This window comes from Ambystoma mexicanum, chromosome 12, assembly GCF_040938575.1.
Source record: "Ambystoma mexicanum isolate Mex_15411 chromosome 12, UKY_AmexF1_1, whole genome shotgun sequence".
Taxonomy (NCBI): domain Eukaryota; kingdom Metazoa; phylum Chordata; class Amphibia; order Caudata; family Ambystomatidae; genus Ambystoma; species Ambystoma mexicanum.
The window spans coordinates 671,733,537-671,753,789 of record NC_090936.1 but is presented as its reverse complement, the minus strand read 5'-3'; the positions used below and the strand labels follow the sequence as shown (position 1 = coordinate 671,753,789).

Below are 20,253 nucleotides of genomic sequence, written 5' to 3'. Positions count from 1 at the left end.
TTATTTTGGGCTAAGATTTCAAGGTACATTGTAGCAGGGATGGCCAGATAACAAAATTAACAACCACCTTAGAAAAAGTAAATGGTGCAATTCTGGCGTTACATGCGAAACACGGAAGAGGGCGCAGTATCGCCAGCCCTGGATTTAGATCAGAAGCCAGCCATCCCGCTGCAATATATGGTTATGAACTCTGGGGGTATAGTAATATTCAGAAATTATCCACGTACGAACATACTTTTCTGAAGAAACTGTTGCTGCTCCGGGTAAATTCCCCTTCAGCATTGGTCTTCTTGGAGCTGGGCTGCACCCCGGATGCCAACCAGATCCGTGCAAGAGATGCATTATTTTGGGATAGGTTAAGGAGACACCAGGGTTTGAGAGGCTATTTAAATGCAGCACTTCACCTGCTAGCTATGGTAGGTGGAAGGAGCTTACAACGGGCATCCCACCTTAGGTCCCAGTACCTGGACCTTGATTTGAAAGAAGTGTGGACCCTCCTCCACCCACCTTTGGGTTCTCCTACGAGTGAAAATATGAAGAAAATTGTTAAGCGGAGAAGCGACGATTGCCTTCTGGTTGATGCCTCAAGCCTGAAACTGGGACCTGCTTATGTTGACTGGAGGCTTCAACCAGGGTACAAATCGTATCTGGATGTAATGTATCACCCCCCCCCCCGCCCCCCTATGGAAAGGCTTTGTACCTGCGATTCAGAATGGGGACTCTCCCAGTGGCTTCCTTTACTGAAAAATTGCAGCCAAACACAAGTAAATGCCGCCTCTGTGATGTAAGCAATTAATCAGTCATGCATTTTTGTCGCTATGTAGGCAGGGGTCAGACATCTGGGCGATGCCATGAATCTCTTGGGTCAATGTAAAGATTTGCAGATGGCTAGATTAAGAGCCCATTACATTCATAGAGCATGAGTACTAAGGGCAAAGGCTCAAGAATTACAGAGAACTCCGGAATCAAACACATGTTAACGGTAGATCAGGCTGAGAGCAGTAGTCTCTCCTCATCCTGCCTTGTTAGCACAAAAATGAGAACTTATAAAGTACTAGCACTTTATAATGATTACCCTTTTTCCTATATATGCTGGATTTTAATGTTTTGACAGGACATGTTCATTTTGATGTGCTAATTTTATCAAGTTTTATTCTGATGCATTGTCTTTTTATCTTTGTATACTTTTATGGTTGATTAACTGAAATAAAGTTTATGATGATGATAATTACATACATATGTTTTTGACCATCAAACAGCACCCTACGATACATTTCTTGTTAGGTTTCATGTAAACTCGGAGCATCTGCTCCAGTCTCTGCTGCTCCTTTGTTGATTTTAGCCTGGTCTAAAGGCATCAGCCTTTCTTCTCCCAAGGCTAATTTGTAATCTATTGCCTATCTCAGAAAACAGGCCCCAATAAAATTCCTACCTGGTCACTTGATCTTTCTGAGCAGAAACTGAGCCCTTCTCAGGAAATAGAAACGTAGTCATGCCTCTAGAAACAGACACTTATATTTGTGAATGTTATTCTGTGTTTGTAAATGCCATGCTTTCCATGTAGAATAAGCATTAATTTTTCTTGGCTTTATCAGTTGCATGCAAGGCCCAATCAGTAAATGGATTTCTCTTTTATATGAAACAGCATTATGATATGTGGCAGGCGCGAATGTAATACTGCCTTTTCAGTTTAGCATTCACAATCGGCCTTTCCAATTCTCGATTGCAGCCTGGTTTGTTTGTTCACATTTTCTTTGCTTTAACTGTAGAAGTGCATACATTTGAAATCACTAGGCATATTAGCAGCGTTGACATTTATTGATGCTGGCTTTTCAGTCTGCCAGTGCGCCATCACATTACAATAAGGTATTTCTGCACATTCTGGGCCTACAATGGCCATTCAGTTCATTTTATTCTGGGGCTATCGTTAAATCCCACATGCAAAGATTAGTTTCTTTCACCAGTAGCCTTATCTTTGCTGCTGGGCCGAGAGAGATTACTTGCGATGCACATGTAACAGTTACTTTCACTAGCAGCCTTTCGCTCCACCACCCCGGTGTTCCACTGGATCTATGTGCCTCCCTTTACCTTTCTCTGAGCTGCGCCACAACACTGTTTTTTCCTGAGACTGGAGCCCGTGTTGGTGGCTACTATGGTTTCTTTGTTCTGTTTCTGCTGTTCCACGATGGCTCTGTGCTTCTCGTCTCTGCGCTGTATCTGCGTAGTTGTTGGACCAAACAGGCCACCTCGTTAGCTGTTCCAAGCTGGACTTGTCACTTTAAGTCCATTGTTTCTTTTTATACAATGTTGCCAGTTCCTCTACGGCGGACTATCCGAGTCCTTTATCAGTTTCAAGGGATTGATCTTCATGACTCCTTAGGGCCTGCTCATCTCAGTACTTGAGTCTACCGTGTTCCAATATACCATGTTGGCACTATGGAGAGTGTTATAATAGTGTGGTGGGTCGCTTGCAGTTTTAGATGGCAGAGGATCAGGGAAGGGAACCACAGAATGAATGTCACTATCCCCAAAAGGGGAATCGCCCCCTGCAACGTCCTTCCGAATGTTACCACCCCGAGGGGGATTATTGGTTAGCTGCCACACCACACTAGCCTTACAGGGAAGGTCTCGCTCTGTGGGAGGCTGATGTCATCCAATGATATGTGTCACTACTTAATCCACTGGTAGGTGTCATGCCTCCCTGATTGACTGGCCAGGTGATTAAGCCAATAATGCAATTTGTGCTTTTGCATAAAATCACTACAAATAAAAACTCAGTCTCAATTCTGCCTTTTGCACAGAATATTAAGCCAACGGAGAAGCCGTAACCAGGTGTGTGATTGTGTGAGACACTAGATGTCATATATGTATGGATTATTTACAGGCACCACAGAAAACACACTGGTTATTTTTAATAGAATCGTTGAAGAACACGCCTCATTTAGCGACAAATACAGTATCCACCTAGAAATCTGTTGGTTAGAAATATTAATGCTGCCTGATGTCTGGTTAGGAGATCCTGTTTTTTTTTTCATGAATTATCCTACCTGCCAACATTTTGGTTCCATCCCATGATTTCTGCATGGATCTCCTAACTATAAGAGCACCAGACACAACTGTGCTCTCACTGTTTTTGGTCTGCACTGGTGCTTCAACTGCAGCAGATAGTTTAGAACAATGTGCGGCCACCGTCATTTAGACCCAACTATCAACAGCATGAATGCCCCCTCATGTATAATAATGCCAAACATTTTCTAACATTGAACACTACATGGCATGCATCAGTGGGCAATGGGTCAATGTTCTCTTGATTATTACTTTTCAAAATGGTGGGTGGACAGTCCATAGGGATCAACGCCTTTCTGGCGGCAGCAGAATGAGATGTGGGTAGAGATGCATGCTGATAAGGGTCGGAAAAAGCAGAGTGAGTTTTTTCCACTTTATGATCCACTATATGCCAGGATTCCCATCTAAAATGGTAAGGTTGAGTAAAAAGACAGTTTGCCTCTGGGTATTTTTCCTCACCTGTGTGATGCTGCATTAGCAGCAAAATGGTGTTTTAAGGGTGGTTTCATTGTGTTAATCCTAAGCATACATTAGGCATATTGCATTTCAAGGGCTAATATTCTCCTGTAGTCTTTAAGTAAAGGAGCATATTTCTTTATCTGTCTTAGGTATGTCAGAAAGGTAACAATTTGAGATTGGTGGAATTGTTACTACATGGTGGAGCGCGAGAGCAAGACGTCAAAGAAGCACTAATTATTAGTATAAAGAAAGGCACCAGTGAGATCATCAGCTTGCTCTTGAGACGGCTTGGCTTGGACCTCGCCAATAGCAGTATATGTCTTGGAAGCTTGCACATTGGAAAAATTGAGGCTTCTTGGCTCAGCCCATTATTTCCTAAAAAAACATCTTCTACTTTAAGGCAGGAAACGGAACAAGAAAAGAAAAAAGGTATGTTTTTATTCTCATTCACTATCCTGAACTATTTAATATATGCAAATGTTTTGAGAAGGTGGTGTGGTGCAGGACCCTCCTCTGTCATGAATTGGGTGTGTTGAAATCATCAACCCTTTACTGAGGCATTGATTCTTTGAGGCTTCGGGATCCCTGAGGATGCAGTTGCCTGGAGCTTCTTTTACTAAGCTTTGCTTCCAGCAGTTCCATAGGGTTCGAAGAAGATGGGAAAGAAGCATCCCTTGGGCAAGCGAAAGGACAATGTATCATGTTCCAAGTTATTTTCAACCAGCTATTAATTTCCATGTTAAAATTTGGTACCTTTATTTAACCAAGCACTGTTATTCTGGTGGAACACTAAATACTGAGTAAATGACATGGTATGTCCGAAGTGTAAAAATACAACTGCTTAAAAGGAGGCTGCCAAAAGCAGACTATCTGTTTGTCCAAATTGTATATTGCTACTTGATTTTTCCCTAAGGGTCGATTTTGGCGAACTGTTTTAACATCGCCTGATTTCCACAAATGCATTCCATCGATTCCTCTCCACAAATAATAATAGTCCCCCTTTCTATCTTTGTGCCCATCCCTTTTACCTCTACTTTTGTTTTCTTCAGCAAAGAATGCACCAAAACACTGTCCTTCCTACTCGGTCTGTATTGGGGGATCACTGTGAATGTGACATCAGAAAAGCATTGGCAAAAGCATCCCACAGATGGAATAAAGTTTGGGAAGCCTCCCTGAAAACGAGGGGATCCATGAAGGGTGGGGGGATGGCAGGACGTGTCCTGGGCATTGCACCGGCATTGTAGGATTCCATAAAATGCTTTCCGACGACCCACTCGGTTAGTGTTGATAATTCAAATCCTTGCTGGCTCAGCAGGTCATGATTTAACAAGGAGAGCACTGAGATTGCATGGAAACTGGGACCCAACAGAAGAAGTCTGCGCCTTGATTCAAAAAGCTTTGCAACTGCTGCATTCTGTAGATGTTTTACTGTTGGGGCTCTGACCTGTCGGATGCCTTGCTGCTTCGGCAGCAACTCACTGCCTTGCCTGTTTAAAAGCTGTGAAATCTGCTTTCTGCGCTACGCATTTGATGTCGGGGACAGCCTTAAAATTTGAATGATATTTAAAATAAATAAAGATGATATGAGTTGTCTGTCATGGACTACAGATACTCTCCCTCTATTTACTCCTCCCGCTCATGCCTTTTATTCCATGCCAACTTTCACCGCCTACCCCACTAACCTTTGTAGAAACTGCTCATTTTATCAGGCATCTCACCAGCACATCTTTGAACTGTTTTTGGGCGCAATGTATCTCCAACAGATGGCGAATACAGCCCTGCGAGAGACTGTTTTTCATACCCTCACATCCCATCCTCTTTTCTCTACTACTACATCTATACTGATCGGAGACTGTCCAATGTAACGGGAGCAGAGCCTTTTGTACAACAAAAAATGACTCCCAGCCACTTTAGATTTGTTGCACACAGTGGGGGTGCCTGGGGGAGACTCTGATGTCGACTCCTCCCACTGGCCTCGTCCATCAAAACTGTTTACCACTTAACTGGACTGGATGCCTATGCACTGATGTTTTTTTCCTTTTGTTGCTTCAAGCTTGCCCTTTAAAAAAGATGTTGTTCTTTTGCAATTTCTTGATAACATGATGTACCTCCTATATCAGGAACGTACTGGCCTCAGACACACAGTCACTGCCTGAGGTGTTTGGGGCACCACCACGTCTGGAACTCTTGCACTTTGAGTTCGGCTCTTTGTTCCTACGCCCTTCACTCCCATCATCCTGCTACTGGGATTTGTGCAAAGGTCTCTTGAGGCCTTGCTGTAGGGGCTCTGTATTGGTAGCGCTCTGACAAGTCAAGGGAGTAATCATGCAAAATTCCCTAAGTGAAGCCTCCGACTGAGCCAAGTTCCCATGACATCCCCGACCAGTTCTTAACCAAGGGAAATGGTGGTGAGATCTACACCAAGAGTATATGAACCTCCTGTGCCTCTGCCTCCAACAGTTCCTCAAGGATCCTTTGTTTCTATCTCTTATCTGTTGGAGATATATTTATGCGGCAATCATAGATCCAGGTAATTTTTCAAAAGCGCCACAACAATATTCCTTTTCTGTTCAATCTAGCCCTGTCTGTGATAAATTTTCTAATCAGGAAAATTAATATTTACACATCACAAATCACGTCACCTCACTCCATGGCCTAAATGCTTTTCTTTCCTAACAATTCTCTTTTTCACAAATTGAAAAACACTAGTTGGTTCCGGATAACCAGATCTCATGTAACACTTTGCATGAGATTCACTTTTAATAACATGTTTCAGCATGATGGGATCATACGCTACGTACTATACTTTACAGGTAGTTTAATTTAAGTAAAATGCAACAATTTTTCTATTTGCAAGAGCAATGTCACATATGCAGCGCTCTGTGTTTTTAATCTCCCTGCACGCTAGGCAATGCTTTACAGTATTGGAGCACAACAGACATTTAAAAAAAAAATATATATATATATAGAACCCTTCTTCCTTCACCAGCATGCAATGAAGAATCTCTCTCTGACCAAGAGTCAACTTCCCACTCTCAGCAGAGAGTATGCCTTTCAATCAGAGACTTCATTTTTTACTATTTTGGCACACTTTTCTGCCCCATGACAAAACCCTGATTTTACGTTCAGCAACCCCCCTGCTTTAAGAGCGGGTCTGTGCAATGGTGAACAGTTGGGAATTTCGGTTTTTATGCACCCCTTCCTTCAGAGATTATTGGTGTTGGCAATGTGAAATGGGAGACACAATTACTTTACAAACCCTGCTTTGCTGTGGCTGCACTGAGAGAGACCTGCTGAAAGTGAAGGTCTTCACAGGTGCGCCTAGTGGCTGTGATTGCAGAGCAGTGCTGAAGCCTGAGGCCTGTGGCAAGAAGAAGGCAGAGGGACAAAGGAGTGTAGGAGACTCCATGTTGGCATGGCTGGACTGGAGACACCCGTGCTGTAGAAGGGTGTGGGTCCCAGGAGGGCCTAAAACCGTAGAAGCAGAAGTCGGGAAGTTGAAGCTGCCCGCAACCGCAGTGTTCGTGGAGCTTGGCATCCAGGTTCACTCTTATACTTTTGCTGGTAACTGTCACAAGCTCTAAAGTGACTTGCGTATCAGCAGAAGCAAGTAGAAGTAATTAGTTGTTGTGAAAACTATTGTAGACATTGGATGTGTATCTCACGCACCTATAATACCAGCTATAGTGCTCACGTATAAAGAAGTGCTTTTTGTTTTTCATTGTCAAAAGTTTAAACCTTTATTAGAGTGTTTGTGTCTTCAATTAAAGGAGAAACATTTTCAAAAGGCTCTGAAAATTCTAAAGCTGACATTCACAACTTGTTACAAGAACTTAAAACATCAAAGAAAGGTTGCGTCTGACCAATTATACTTTCCTGACTGGAGAAGAAAGTATCTCTGTTTATTCATAGGAATACCAACCTTTACAGACAATTGATGTTGAAAATCTACCTGAAGGAGTGGTTGCGTATACCTGAAATTGTTTTTCTTCTGAAGACAATCTTGTAACTTTAAGAACACATGTTATTTTGAAGCAGAAGTTGTATTAGTAAGAACAAGCAGTACCCAAGCCAAGAGATGAACTCTTTCTATACTAAAGAAAACCATTGTTGAATTAATCCGTCTAACGAGTAAAATTGTTAAAGATCCAGTGTTCTCTGACACAAGTGATACTTTATCTGAAGTTGGAAGTTTGACAATACAGCGACAAGGTAGCTACTGGACCCAAGAAAATGTACATAAAGCTGGGGAAAGGGGCTGGGTGCTTGTAAGAAAATCAAGACAATAACCCTTGATCTAACACTGTTGGAGTAGGGAGGAAGTCAGTCTGGAAGCAGAAGTAGGTTATTCTCGTTGCAGTTAGGCAGACTGAAAGAGGCAGAGAGGCTGCCCTTTTCTTAGATTACAGGAAATAAGAGTGCCTTGCCTACCTGTAGAAGTCGCTGTCTTGCCTTTTAAATACCTAACCATTCTACTATTTGTTTATTTGTTTTATTTTGCATTATTGGCTTATTACAAACCTTTATGCAAGAAAAACTATATAATCCATTCCATCACTCACCATTAATTCACAAGTATTCCTTAAGACAATTCAATAGCAGTTAAACGGAATTCATCAACTAAATCCCACACATTCCACTCCCATAAATACAAACCTTGATCTTGTTATTAAAACCTTCAACCAATATTACAATTTTTTGTAACATTTTCTAGGAAATACAATTCCTAAAAATGACACTGTAGCTAAAACTAATAAAGACCTTTACCCACTCAATAAGAGGTTCTACCATTCCACAGGTGTTAAAAAGTGCATAGCTTACTCAGGAAGCTTGCAAAGTGCTTAGTTCTTAGATCCATTAAAGATGTGCAAAATAACAGTAAATACTCTAGAATTTCTACCGTTCCCACTTGGTTACAGAAACTGCATTTGACATCTCTAGGTCTTACACGAGATCTCACAGATACCACCTCTTTTTTATAGGGAAAATATCAAATCGTAGCCTCATGAATTGTGACCTGTACAAACTAAACTGCTAGGGAATTTGATCACGTATTAAGGGATAGTGCCTGAGGCCCTGGCTTCATGCTTTAAAACTAATGTAAATGTATTCACCTCTTGCAGAGTCACTATCCAGTCTGCTCTCCACAGGTTCATTTTCACCTTAACTGGATTTGTTCTCAGGTCATCTTCACAGGCCAATGTTCTTCAAGTAAGTCCCTACAATGAAGTTCTCATTTGTTAAATGTGCCGTCTCATCCGAAGGCCATTTCTCTTTTTAATAGGGCAAAATTGGCAATGGTAGTTCCAATATGCACTTTCTAAACAAAGACACAAGGACTTCCACTCAGCCATTGCCTTTAACAAGGTCAACCACAATTCCCTCCTAATCACCTGTATTGGGGTTGATCTTGGCAGACCCAATACTTTCCTCCCAACAATTCCCCTCCGCTAATGGCCATATAGATTGACAAAAAACGAGGATTCTGTAGTCATTGATTTAGAGAAATATAAGAATGGTAAGATAGAAAACCGACAATTCCTTATGGCAGAGCCTTGCTTGATTTGCCTACATTTTCGCTTTATTTTTTATTAACTGTTCTGCATTGGCTCCAATTTTGCTCATATAAATGCATACTCCCAGATATTTAAATGACTCAACTAATTAAATCCGTGAGGAGCCTAAACTCCAACTGAACCGCTCTCTGGCCCTCTTTCGAAAAGTACCCAGGATCATTATCTTGGTTTTTGTGGTATTTAACGGCAACTCATTTTCTTCAATATACTCCTTCAATTTTGTCAGCTGGTGTTGAAAGCCAGTGGCTGTCTGGTCCGTCAATACCAGGTCATCTGCAAAAATATAGATCCCCCATTGGTCTGCCATGTAACCTAGGTGGAATGACTGTGCTTTATTTAGTTTCAGCCCTATATAAGAATTATAGAGGTAGAAAAGGGAGCCAGAGGGCAGCCCTGTTTTAAACCACTGAAGTTCTGTATTTCATCAGATAAAAGACCTGCTCAATTCAATCTCACCCTCTGTTCATTCTCACCCTGCTGTATATAAAGCCTTCAATTGTTCCAAAAGGTCTGCCGGGCAAACGCATTTTAACAGTTTCTCCCACAACCTAGGCCTACTCACACTGTTGAACCCCTGCACTAAATCGACAAACGCGACATACATCTTCGCCCCTCCTTCCATGGCTCTCTTTAAAACATTAATCAGGGCAATCTTAGGGCTGGTTCCCAGTCCTTTGACAAAACCAGTTTGGAATACATCCAAATTCGACTCCTTTACAGCCCAATAATTCTGTCTCTTACGCAGGCATGACACAAAAATCGTACCCGTAACATCAAGAAGGGCAATAGCTTGATAGTTATTAGGATCGTCCCCATTACCCCGCATAAGAATCCGGACAATGATGGCACGTCTTCATGAGCCAAGGATCCTATGTTCACACTTAATCCGGCCAAACACCATGTGAGGAAAGCTAAAGCTAGACCACATTTCCAGCTCCTGTCTTGGCAAAGCATTTGCAAGGCCATCAGGACCCGGGGCACAAGAGGTACTAAGCCTCGTAATCAATGCCTTTAAGTCTTCAACATTGTTCTGGAACCAGGAAGGTCCAGAAGCCTTGCCTTAAGTCTTATGGACTTAAGCTAGTGGGTGCAGAATATAGGGTTTTAAAGTGGTCCATCCAAGATTTAGATGCCAGATCTCCCCTATGCTTTTTTTTTTTGCTGATGACCCTCAGCATATCCTCTGCATTTTGTTGCAACATTACCACTTTGTGCCTCTCTCAGCCAGTATTTATTGTCATTTTTCAACCTGTTAATAGCAGGAATCTGTGTGCCTTCAAATGTAACAATTTCATGCCTCTAATGGCTCTTTTTTAATTCCCTTCTTTTCAAGACGATCTCATCCTATGTGTGAGGATGTTTAAATGAGGTTCGCAGTTGGCCATGATTTTTCGCCCTCAATTCTCAAAAGCAGAGAATTATCCACCAAATTTTCAATGGGGCATCCTAAGTCTACACCCTCCATTCACTACATCCACAATCATATCCATCCATTCACCCACCTTCTTTGCCTCTTCACACCACTGCCTTTTCAACAGATTATCGTCGCTTGATGTTGAACCAACCACCTCAAAATCGTTTACATTTCGAAAGGGGTCACGGGAGACAAACATATAATCAATTATGCCAGTTGGGTACCACAGGACCATGTAGGTTTAGACTAAATATTCCCCCCAAAGCAGCCATTCATGATATGCAAGTCCCTTGAGTCCATTAGGGGGATCCATGCCCGTCCCCGCTTTTCCGATCTAGTCATATTGGCCCTATAATCACGATTGGTAAGGCTACTGTTATTTAAGAAGGTAATGTTTAAATCACCACAAAACCGACTGAGCCCCTATCGTCTTCCACAGATGCAGTGTCAATAAGGTATGAGACTTTCACGATGAACTTGTTGGGGCCCACTACAACCAGGTTCCAGTACAAATGTATAACAGTATTGGGTTTCCTTCCCTTATTCAGCAGACAAGATCCTTTAACTTTCCAATGCAACTCCACCTTCTGAATTAAAGGGTCTGATTTTTTTCAGCCTTCTTTCCTTGGATGCCCATTCCGTTTCTTACTGCAAATAGAAGGCATGTAGTAGGTCTTCTGTTTTGTGCACTTGTTGCTGGGTTTAGTAACACAGTGAAACCATCTACGTTTGGCTTATAGCGGAGACATCAGGTCGAAGTCTCCCACTTTCACGGCTCCCTCTTTTAACAGATGGGGGGAAAAATTCTGGTATTCCATGAGGTAATTGTCAGGAGCTTAGAACTTCCCTTCTCAGTCTTCTACTGCAACTTTGATCTCATAAGTGCTCCTAGTAGCCAAGACCACAGCTCTTCTGATGGTGTGGGCATGATGGTCTTCTTTGGTATCTCCACCTTTTTCACGTTATCAGGGCCTCCTTTTATGGTGATCATCATTTTCAGGTTTTGCATAGTATGTTGAACAATTTCTTTTGTAGCAGTTGGGCCATTTAGACAAAAATGCCCCCTTAGTTGAGCTCCTCCACCAGTTTGGGTATCATCCAAGTCCTTGAATTTTGGGGGATCTGGGCCCAATGACGGCTTTATCTGAAACTGGGGTTTTTCTTTCCCTCATCCTGATTTTCGGAGCTAGGTTACGTCAGTAATGTCAAACCAAAGCCAATCAAACATAGACTCATGCTTGCTTCCAACAAAGTATGTTTAACAATTGCCTATGGAATATGAAGGTAAACTGCGTCCAAACGTATCTCTTCAATGAATTAAATCACTGACGGATCGTCCGAGTGTATTTGACAAAGGTTTGGTACATAGTGGAAGACAGTCAAGACATTTCTTCTGTTCTGTTCAGAATCAAGTTTTCTTCTGTCAACCAATCTTTCTAGGCGCAGGTAAAGAAACTCTGTATTTAATTTTTCCTTTGCCCCTTTCCACTGGAATTATCAGTAGAAATTTCTGTCCCCCCTTTCCATGCCAACCTTTTTCCTCAAAGGACATTTCTACTAAAGCCCTTTTCTGGGCCAAGGTCAAAAACAATTCTGTCTTTGGTACTTGGTTGAGGGCAGTTTCTGTCCATCTCCCTCCAAAGTTGCTCAATACATTGGAAGAATAGTTCCGTACCTCTTGGGAACTGTTTCACCCGCTAGTTTTCTGGTTTAGCTGAAATCTAGCATTCATCGCCAATTGCTTCTCAATTAAGGTTTGAAACCAGTCTTCTTCGACCACAGCCATTGCTTGCTGACTAGTTTGGTAGGTGGCTACACCGTCAATCCCAGAGGTTACGTTATCACATTCAATGGCCATGATGGACTCCTCATTTCCAATTGTATAGACCAACCAGTTCATGTTTGGACTGCGGGCCTGATCTTCCTCATCAATTTCTACCTCATCTTCCACCTCGTCTCAGCTGGATAGCTCGGGCGCAACATGCTCGCCTTGGAAGCAAGACGACACGTAGCAACACAGGTTCGATCCCCAGATCCGCGCTTAGAAACCTCTGGGTATTAAGCGGGTTATAAATAACCTATCCTATCATAACCTATCATAGCCAACACCAACAAGAGCTCCTCTGTCTCCTTAGATAGGTCTAGTCTAACCTTATTAAGTTTCCTCAAACATTTTTCAGCACGCCCCAATTTCGATGGAGGACTTGAAAGATTTCTGAAGAATGCTCTTGGATTGTTAGATCTTGTTAAAGTTTGCGATTTTTGGTTCTTAGACTTCACTACTTGTTTTACTCTGCCCATCTTTCTTCTAAGTCTATGTCCAAATATAGGGTAGGATCTTGAGGTTTCATTAATCACTTCTTCCCCCACCAATTCTGTCTCAAGCAATTGAGTGCTAGGAGAGTCTGATATTATCTCTCGGCGGGCTGTTGGAGGGCACTCCCCTCGCCGAGATTCTAATTCATCTTGTTCCACTTTATTTGAGTGGGCAGTTTGAGGTTGTTTCGTCCAACCGATTCCTTATGGATTCCCCTGGATTCTCCTAAGATAGTTGCTTCCTTTTGATCTTTTTGATGTTCCAGCCTTTCCATTCTGGGCTTGGTTTTCAATTTCTTTTACTGCTGGGATGTATCCCTCTATGAAAATGACCTTTGAATGTAACATGGCAAGCTGCGTTGCCTGGTCCTTGATATTATCATTTATTGATTCATAGAGCTTTAGAAATGGGGCCAAGACAATGGACAGCATCGACATATAGCTACAAAAGTGTGGAATAGAAGGATGCATGGGCATTTCTACGACTATTCCCCCTCAAATCCTCATGTGTTGAATATGAGGACTCCGTAGTCTCCACCAACAATGATGAGTTTGCTGTGTGTGGGCAACTAGTACTTTGCCCAAACTGATTGCTTCTCTAGTAAGGGAGTATGTCTTTACCCAAGTCTCCCAGGGTTGCCTCAAATGGAGCCTGCCCCCTTCCTGAGAGCACTCTTTCTGCAGGTAAATTGTGCCCTGCATGCTCCCTTAGTTGGCTACTACATTGAGTGCTTCGTCTAAGGTGTTAAATGTCCTACATCGACCAATTGGATCATCTTTTCAATTCTAGCCATGTCACGCTTTAATGAAGAGTGCATTGCGTTCTCACTAGCCTTTGCCTCTGCAAATGTTACATGGCCTGGGGTACTAGCCTGGGGCATAAACTGTGACCATGTACCCTCTTTAAGTGACTGGGACAATCGTGCACTATTTTGTGGGGCAAAACCCTTGACAGTAGCTGCTGTCGATTTACATAAGAATACTGAAGGGGGCCCTTTATAAACCCATTGTTTTAGGATACTCTCAGATGTCGTTTGAGCCAAAACAGGCTCTGCCAACTCGGACATCCCCTCTAGTATTTCTGCATCATTTACTTCTCTGGTTGCAGTAGGCTATCTTCGAAGGACACTATTTTTATTCCAGGGAAAAGTGTTATTTCGAATGGATTGTGTCCTGCAAGGTATTCCACATCTTTGACATCTAATGTCCACAGCTGTGCTGCTTCGGAAATGTTTTCGGTAGAGGGCGTCCTGCTTCGGATCGATGTCCCTCGAAGGCCTCCGTCGAGGGTAACGTCACCGGATGTTATAAATAGGACGCACGGCGCATGTAGTCTCAGTTCAATTTTTTCCGCAAACATGTTTGCTTCTAGAACTCGGCACGCCTCGTGTGATCTTCCTCGAAGAAAATGTCTTCATCTTCTACCCCTCCGACTCCGCGGTCTGGGTTTAAGACATGCCGGGACTTTAAGTCCAAAATGTCGATTACGGACCGCAGGCGTCTACTTGTGGTGTCTGGGCGAAAGTCACAATACCGACAACTGCTCGACGTGCCAGTCGTTGAATGCCAAGGCCTTGCAGGACTGTAAAGTGAAGTTACAGGTAGGTCGGGTTTCTAAACCTCGAAAATCCCGAAAAGCTGCAGGTATTGGTGACTCTCGTCGGAAGGAATCCCGTGGATCTTGATCCTGGTGTGGTCCGCCACTCGTCCTCGTCTCGCCACTCCTGGAAGCGGCGTCACCGGTCACCTTCCCTGACCTCGTCGGATGATGGCTCCACAAGGAAAGTGGTTTCTCCCATTAAATCCTCTACTCCTGAGTAATGGGAGGCTTTCAGGGAGCAAATGCTGGCGATTTTTCAATCCGAGGGCACAGTTCTGTCCACGCCTTTCGGAAGAAGCCGGCAGGGAATGGTCTCGGTCCGATGCTCGTGTGCCTTCAGGCCCGAGCACTTGGCGCGATAAAAATTGGGAACCGTCAAGGTCCCGTTCGGACAAGACTCCGGTGGATCGCCAGAGATGTGCCAGATCCAGGTCTCGGTCTTCAACCCCAGCGAAACCGCAGAAATCTGGAAGGGGCTCGAAGTCGGCGTTGGCGCAGTGTCCATCGACTGTGGCTGTAGGAGCTTTGCTTTCGATCCAGCACTTCGGCGAAGCCACCAGCGGGAAATTTGGCTGGAATTTGCCGGTGGAGGCCGCTGGGACTGTGGCTCCTCTGAGAAAGGCTTTATCAAAGACTGTGAGACCTGTTGTGGACTCCAGGGCCGCTCCTGCCCTTAGGAAGGAGTTCTTTCATTCTCTGCATGATATTTATGAGGATGAGAGGTCAGATATGGAGCTTGAGCCTGTTAAAACTCAGGAGGCTCCTGACATGGTGTTTTCTGAAGACAGTCAGTTGGAGGAGTTGTCAGTTCGTTACATGATGCCAGTGGCCTTGACACATCTCCTGAGGTGGAGTTTGGTAGGCTAGAGCCCTGGGGCTCCGGCTGAATCCTCCTATAGGCAGTTGATGTCTAGAGTTGGAGTATCTTGGGTGGTCCAGTCCTCCAGTTGCATTTCATCAGGATGACCTGACTGATATTTTGGATCCGGGTCCATCCACTGACCCAGTGTTGCCTTTTCATTTGGCATTGCAAAAAAGGGTGGCGGCAACTTGGCAGACCCAGGAGGCTCTTCCGGCGGTGAACAAGTTGTTAACTAAGAAATACCGGCCATCCAGTAGCGACCCCAGCTACCTATCCACTCACCCCACTTCCGAGAGTTTAGTGGTTCAGGCGGCTACTGCCACCTTGAGGCAGGCAGCGTACCCTATCATCCCCCCTGATAGAGACAACTAGCGATTCGATGATTGGGCACGCAAGGTAGTTTCTGCTGGGAGTATGGCACTGAAGTCACCCAACTTCACTTGTGCCTTGGCAAGGTTTTCACACACTCTGGAATTGTCTCTCTCGTGGCTGATCATATCCGCGAGGGGGGAAGAAAGGGATGCGTTCCTTGCTCTTGTGCAGGATGGCAAGGGTGCCATGTGCGATTCCCTTCAGTTTGGGTTGGACACGGCTGACAGTGTTAGCCGGTCCATGGCTGCGAGTACCCTGATACGCAGGTTTGTGTGGTTGCGGAAGTCCGTTTTTTCTCTGGATGTGCAAGCCCATCTTCTGAACATGCCTTTTGATGGCTCTCATTTGTTTGGCAGCAAGACTGACGAGAGCCTTGATAGGTTGCAGACCTCCAAAGCTGCTGCTAAATCTTTGGGCGCAGCTGTGCGTCAACCTTCACCTTTTTTCTCCTAGGGAACAAGAGTGGAGGGGGGGGCTCCTTTTTGTTACTACTCCTCTTTTGGTAGAATGAGAGGAGCCACTAATGAAAGGGGCCACCCAAAAGGTACTCGTGGTGGATGGGGAAATCGAGGTGCCAAAGCTGCTCAGGCGGCTGCCTCTTTGCCTTCAGGCGCTGCCACAGCCACTCCAAAACAACTGGGGCCATGTTCCAATGTTCGCCGGTTGAGGGCAGACTGTCTCAGCATCTTGAAGAAGGGTGAGCTATTACTTCAGATGCGTGGGTTCTGGATACAATAGCCTACGGCTACTGCCTGCCCTTTCTAAAGCTGCCTCACGACAATCCACCGGGGAATCTCTCTTTGAAGCTTCCAGATCTGCTCCTTGAGCAGGAAATCTTGACCCTGCTGGAGGAAGGCTCTCTAGAACTAGTGCCTGTGACAGAGAGGAACAAGGGATGGTATTCCACAGATTTTTTTATTCCAACGAAAGACGGGGGACTGAGACCCATCTTGGACTTACGTTGGTTGAACAAGTTCCTCAGGAAGGACAAGTTCAAGATGGTCACTCTTTCTCAGGCCCTTCGACTTCAGGATTGGTTGGTGTCTCTGGACCTACGGATGCTTATTTTCATGTGTGGATTCATCCAAAGCACAGAAAATACCTGAGGTTTGCGGCTGGCAACTCGCACTTTCAGTTTCGGGTCCTGCCATTCGGATTGACCTCAGCCCCGAGGGTCTTCACCAAGATAATGATGGTGGTGGCAGTGTATCTCAGGAGAGGGGGGGTTCATGTCTACCCCTACCTGGACTGGCTGATCCGAGCGAATTCTCCCGAACAAGCCTTGGATCATCTCAGCCTCATCTGCTGCTCCCTTCACAAGCTGGGCTTCTCCCTAAATTTCACAAAGTTGCATATGACACCTTCCCAATAGCTCCAGTACATCTGGGCTGGGTTGGACACGTCCTTGCGGGGGAGGGGGGAGAGTGTTCGCCTCCCAAGGTGAGGGCTCCTCACATTGTACAGATGGTCAACAAATTTCAACATGCCCAGAGTCTTCCGGCTTTCGAATTCATAAGGTTGCTCGGCCTCATGGCATCCTGCATGGTGCCAGAGGCCAGACTGAGGATGAGATCCCATCAATGGGTTCTCAAGATGCAGTGGTTGCAAGATGTCAGATCCCATTCAGATTCCACTCTGGGTCTCACAGGATCTTCTGTGGTGGGCCAGCGAAGGGAATCTGATGAAGGGGAGCTGTTTTGGCAACCGTGGCTGGAGGTGACAGTGGTGACGGATGCATCCCTCACAGGATGGGGAGCTCATGCAAACGGTCTGACCCCCAGCAGTCGTCGGTCTCCGTCAAAGTCCAAACTCCACATAAACCTATTGGAGCTGAGGGCCATCAGGCTGTCCCTGAAGGCTTTTCTGTCATCTGTGCGGGGGAAGACTGTCCCGATCATGACGGACAAAACAGTGGCCATGCATTGCCTCAATAGAAAAGGCGGGGGTAGGGGTCACTCCGGCTGTGCAGAGAGGCGATGCAGCTCTGGTTCCGGCTGATGCAGCAAGGAGTCTCACACTCGGTAGTTCATTATCCGGAGAGGAGAATGCGGTGGTGGATGCTCTGAGCAGGCACAGCATGGCCTCCCACGAGTGGGAGTTGGTTCAGGAAGTCATTCAGGAGATCTTTGCCCTTTGGGGAACCCCTCAAGTGGATCTGTTTGCGACCGGAAGTGCGAGAGATTTTGCTCAAGGGAATTTCCTCCGAGGAGCCTTAGGGGACGCATTCATTGTGGTTTGGTCATTACCACTTCCGTACGCATTTCCTCCGGTCCCTGTCATTCTTCAGGTGCTAAGGATTTTGCGGAGGTTCGGATCCCTCATTGCTCCGGATTGGGCCAGGAGAGCGTGGTACCTAGACGTTCTAGAAATGTCCATCTGTCTTCCCTACAGAGAGGATCTTCTCTTGTGCGAAGGGAGGTCGCGGATCTCCATCCAGAGGTCAAGACTCTCAACCTTCACGCTTGGTTTCCGAAAGGTTGAGATATAAGAAGTGGGACCTCTCAGATTATGTGATGGAGGTGTTGCTTTCGGCCAGGTGGCCGGCAACCAAATCCCTGTACCGTTGGCATAAGTTTTGCGACTGGTGCAGAGGAAACAATGTCAATCCTTTTCAGTGCTCCATTCCGATGTTTCTTTCTTTCTTGCTTTATTTGGCCCACAGGGGTCTTCAAGTGGGTACCATTAAAGGTTACCTGACGGTGCTGTCTATTTTCAAGCGCTCGTCTGAAGAAAGTTCTTAATTTAAGATTCCTTTGATTTCACAATTACTAAAAGGACTCACAAATGTGTTCCCACCAGCCCCGTTTCAGGTGCCGTTTTGGGATATGTATTTGGTCTTGAAATTCCTGATGGGTGCTCTGTTTGAACTGCTGCACTCTTGTCCTTTGAGACTGTTGTCTTTCAAGACGGTTTTCTTGGTTGCAGTTACATCTGCTCGCAGAGTGAGTGAATTGCAGGCACTTTCATCTAAGCCACCCTTTACTGTGTTCGACACGGATATGGTTGTACTGACGGTACGCCTAAGGCTGTGTTAACAATGCTCTAATAGCTATGCTCTGTTCCTTTTTCTCCTCTCTCTCTCTCTTTTTTCTTTCTCTATTCTCCGTTTATAAATCTCTCTAATCCCAACCGGGACCCATCAATTATAATCACGTATGTATCAACAACAATTGCAATCAAAATGGAATGGTATGGTACAAATGAATTTTCATTTAATTTTTCCCTCTCCCCCGCAATTCTAACGTGGTTAATTGAACTTTTTTGATTATGGTTGTTATGTGTCTTTCCGTATTATTGTATGGATATTTCCCCCATAAAATTGGTTGTTTTTTGTCGTCCTGCCCATCCATGTGTTTCCGTGTATAAAATGTCTAAATGTATATATTGGGTACGGGGTTGTGTTGGTATGCCAACCCCTCTTGTTTTCTCCCGCACTTCCATACGTTTTATGTTTCTTTCAATTAATTTCGCAATGATACATAATTGTTTGTACGTTTAAATTTATATTTTTTTGCTTAAATGTATTATGCATAAACCCATCAGCCTCAGATGAAGAGCAAGAATCGCTCGAAACACGTGTCAGGCTGTTTTCAAACCACAATAAACCTGCAATTGTAGCAGTTTGTAGCATCTTTTGGTGTTGGCGCAGCAAGACTGAAAAACCCCCCTTCTTTGTTTCGTATCTCAGTGGTATACCTGGGCAAGGTATCCTCAACATCCAGTCCACTGCAGCCTCCCGTTTACCTAATTCATGGTGCAAGCGCATCGTTCTATTTTTGGTTTGTTTTGCCCACCCACATTTTCCAGTAACCTATTTTCTAAACTGTGTTAAATCAATCTTGAAGGAAGACATCCATGATAACCATTGGTGCTATTTTCCTTGGCTGATTTGAGAAGGGATCTTTTCAACTGGAAGCTGGGAAACTGTTGCCAGTGGATTTTTATTTATATCATTTGGAACTTACAAGAACTAGTTCAAGACTTTATTCTTTTGTTTGAACACTTGGGGAAATTGACTTTGAACAATCCTGGGGAAGGGGCTTACCCAGAACAGGTGAAGGTTATTCACATCAATAGTTGATTATTATTTGTGCATTTATGTTTACATGTTTTGTGGTTTTTAATGTGGGGGCCAGTTTGTTTCTGTTAGGTGTGATTCCATTCGATCTTAGACTAGGTAGGGAACTCCCCGAAAGAGTAGGTTTAGCAAGGATTTATTTGCACCTTTTACTGTTAGTAAAATGTTCAGTGTTGAAGTTGTCTGCGTCGCATTACTGACCCCCTGCAGGAGTTAATTAAATTATTACTAGGTAAGAAAATGTGGGGTTCAACTCTGTCTGCCCACCCAATCAATAATGGGAAAACTATTGAATCAAACAGATCCCCACAAGACTTGGTTTGGTTGGACAGGTTTACTTCTATAAAATATCTCTGGGTTTCATCTCGCAGTCAGCAGTTCCATCTCAGATAATATCACACAGCTCTCCCCGATTCCCATTGTGCAACATCTTATAAAATCTAAACCACACCCCAAATTATTGAAATTCGGATATATGTCCTCTTATTGGTCTTTGTTCCAGATTAAACA

The 20,253-nt window shown here is 44.3% G+C and overlaps 1 protein-coding gene across 1 annotated transcript in view; it reads left to right on the top strand.

Moving 5' to 3' along the window:
- LRRK2 (leucine rich repeat kinase 2) overlaps positions 1-20,253 on the top strand; it is a 2,398,611-nt gene that overhangs the window by 758,062 nt on the left and 1,620,296 nt on the right. The window contains exon 19 of the mRNA XM_069629211.1: positions 3,675-3,954. Coding sequence (XP_069485312.1) covers positions 3,675-3,954 — 280 coding nt within the window. The remainder of the gene's footprint in view (positions 1-3,674; positions 3,955-20,253) is intronic.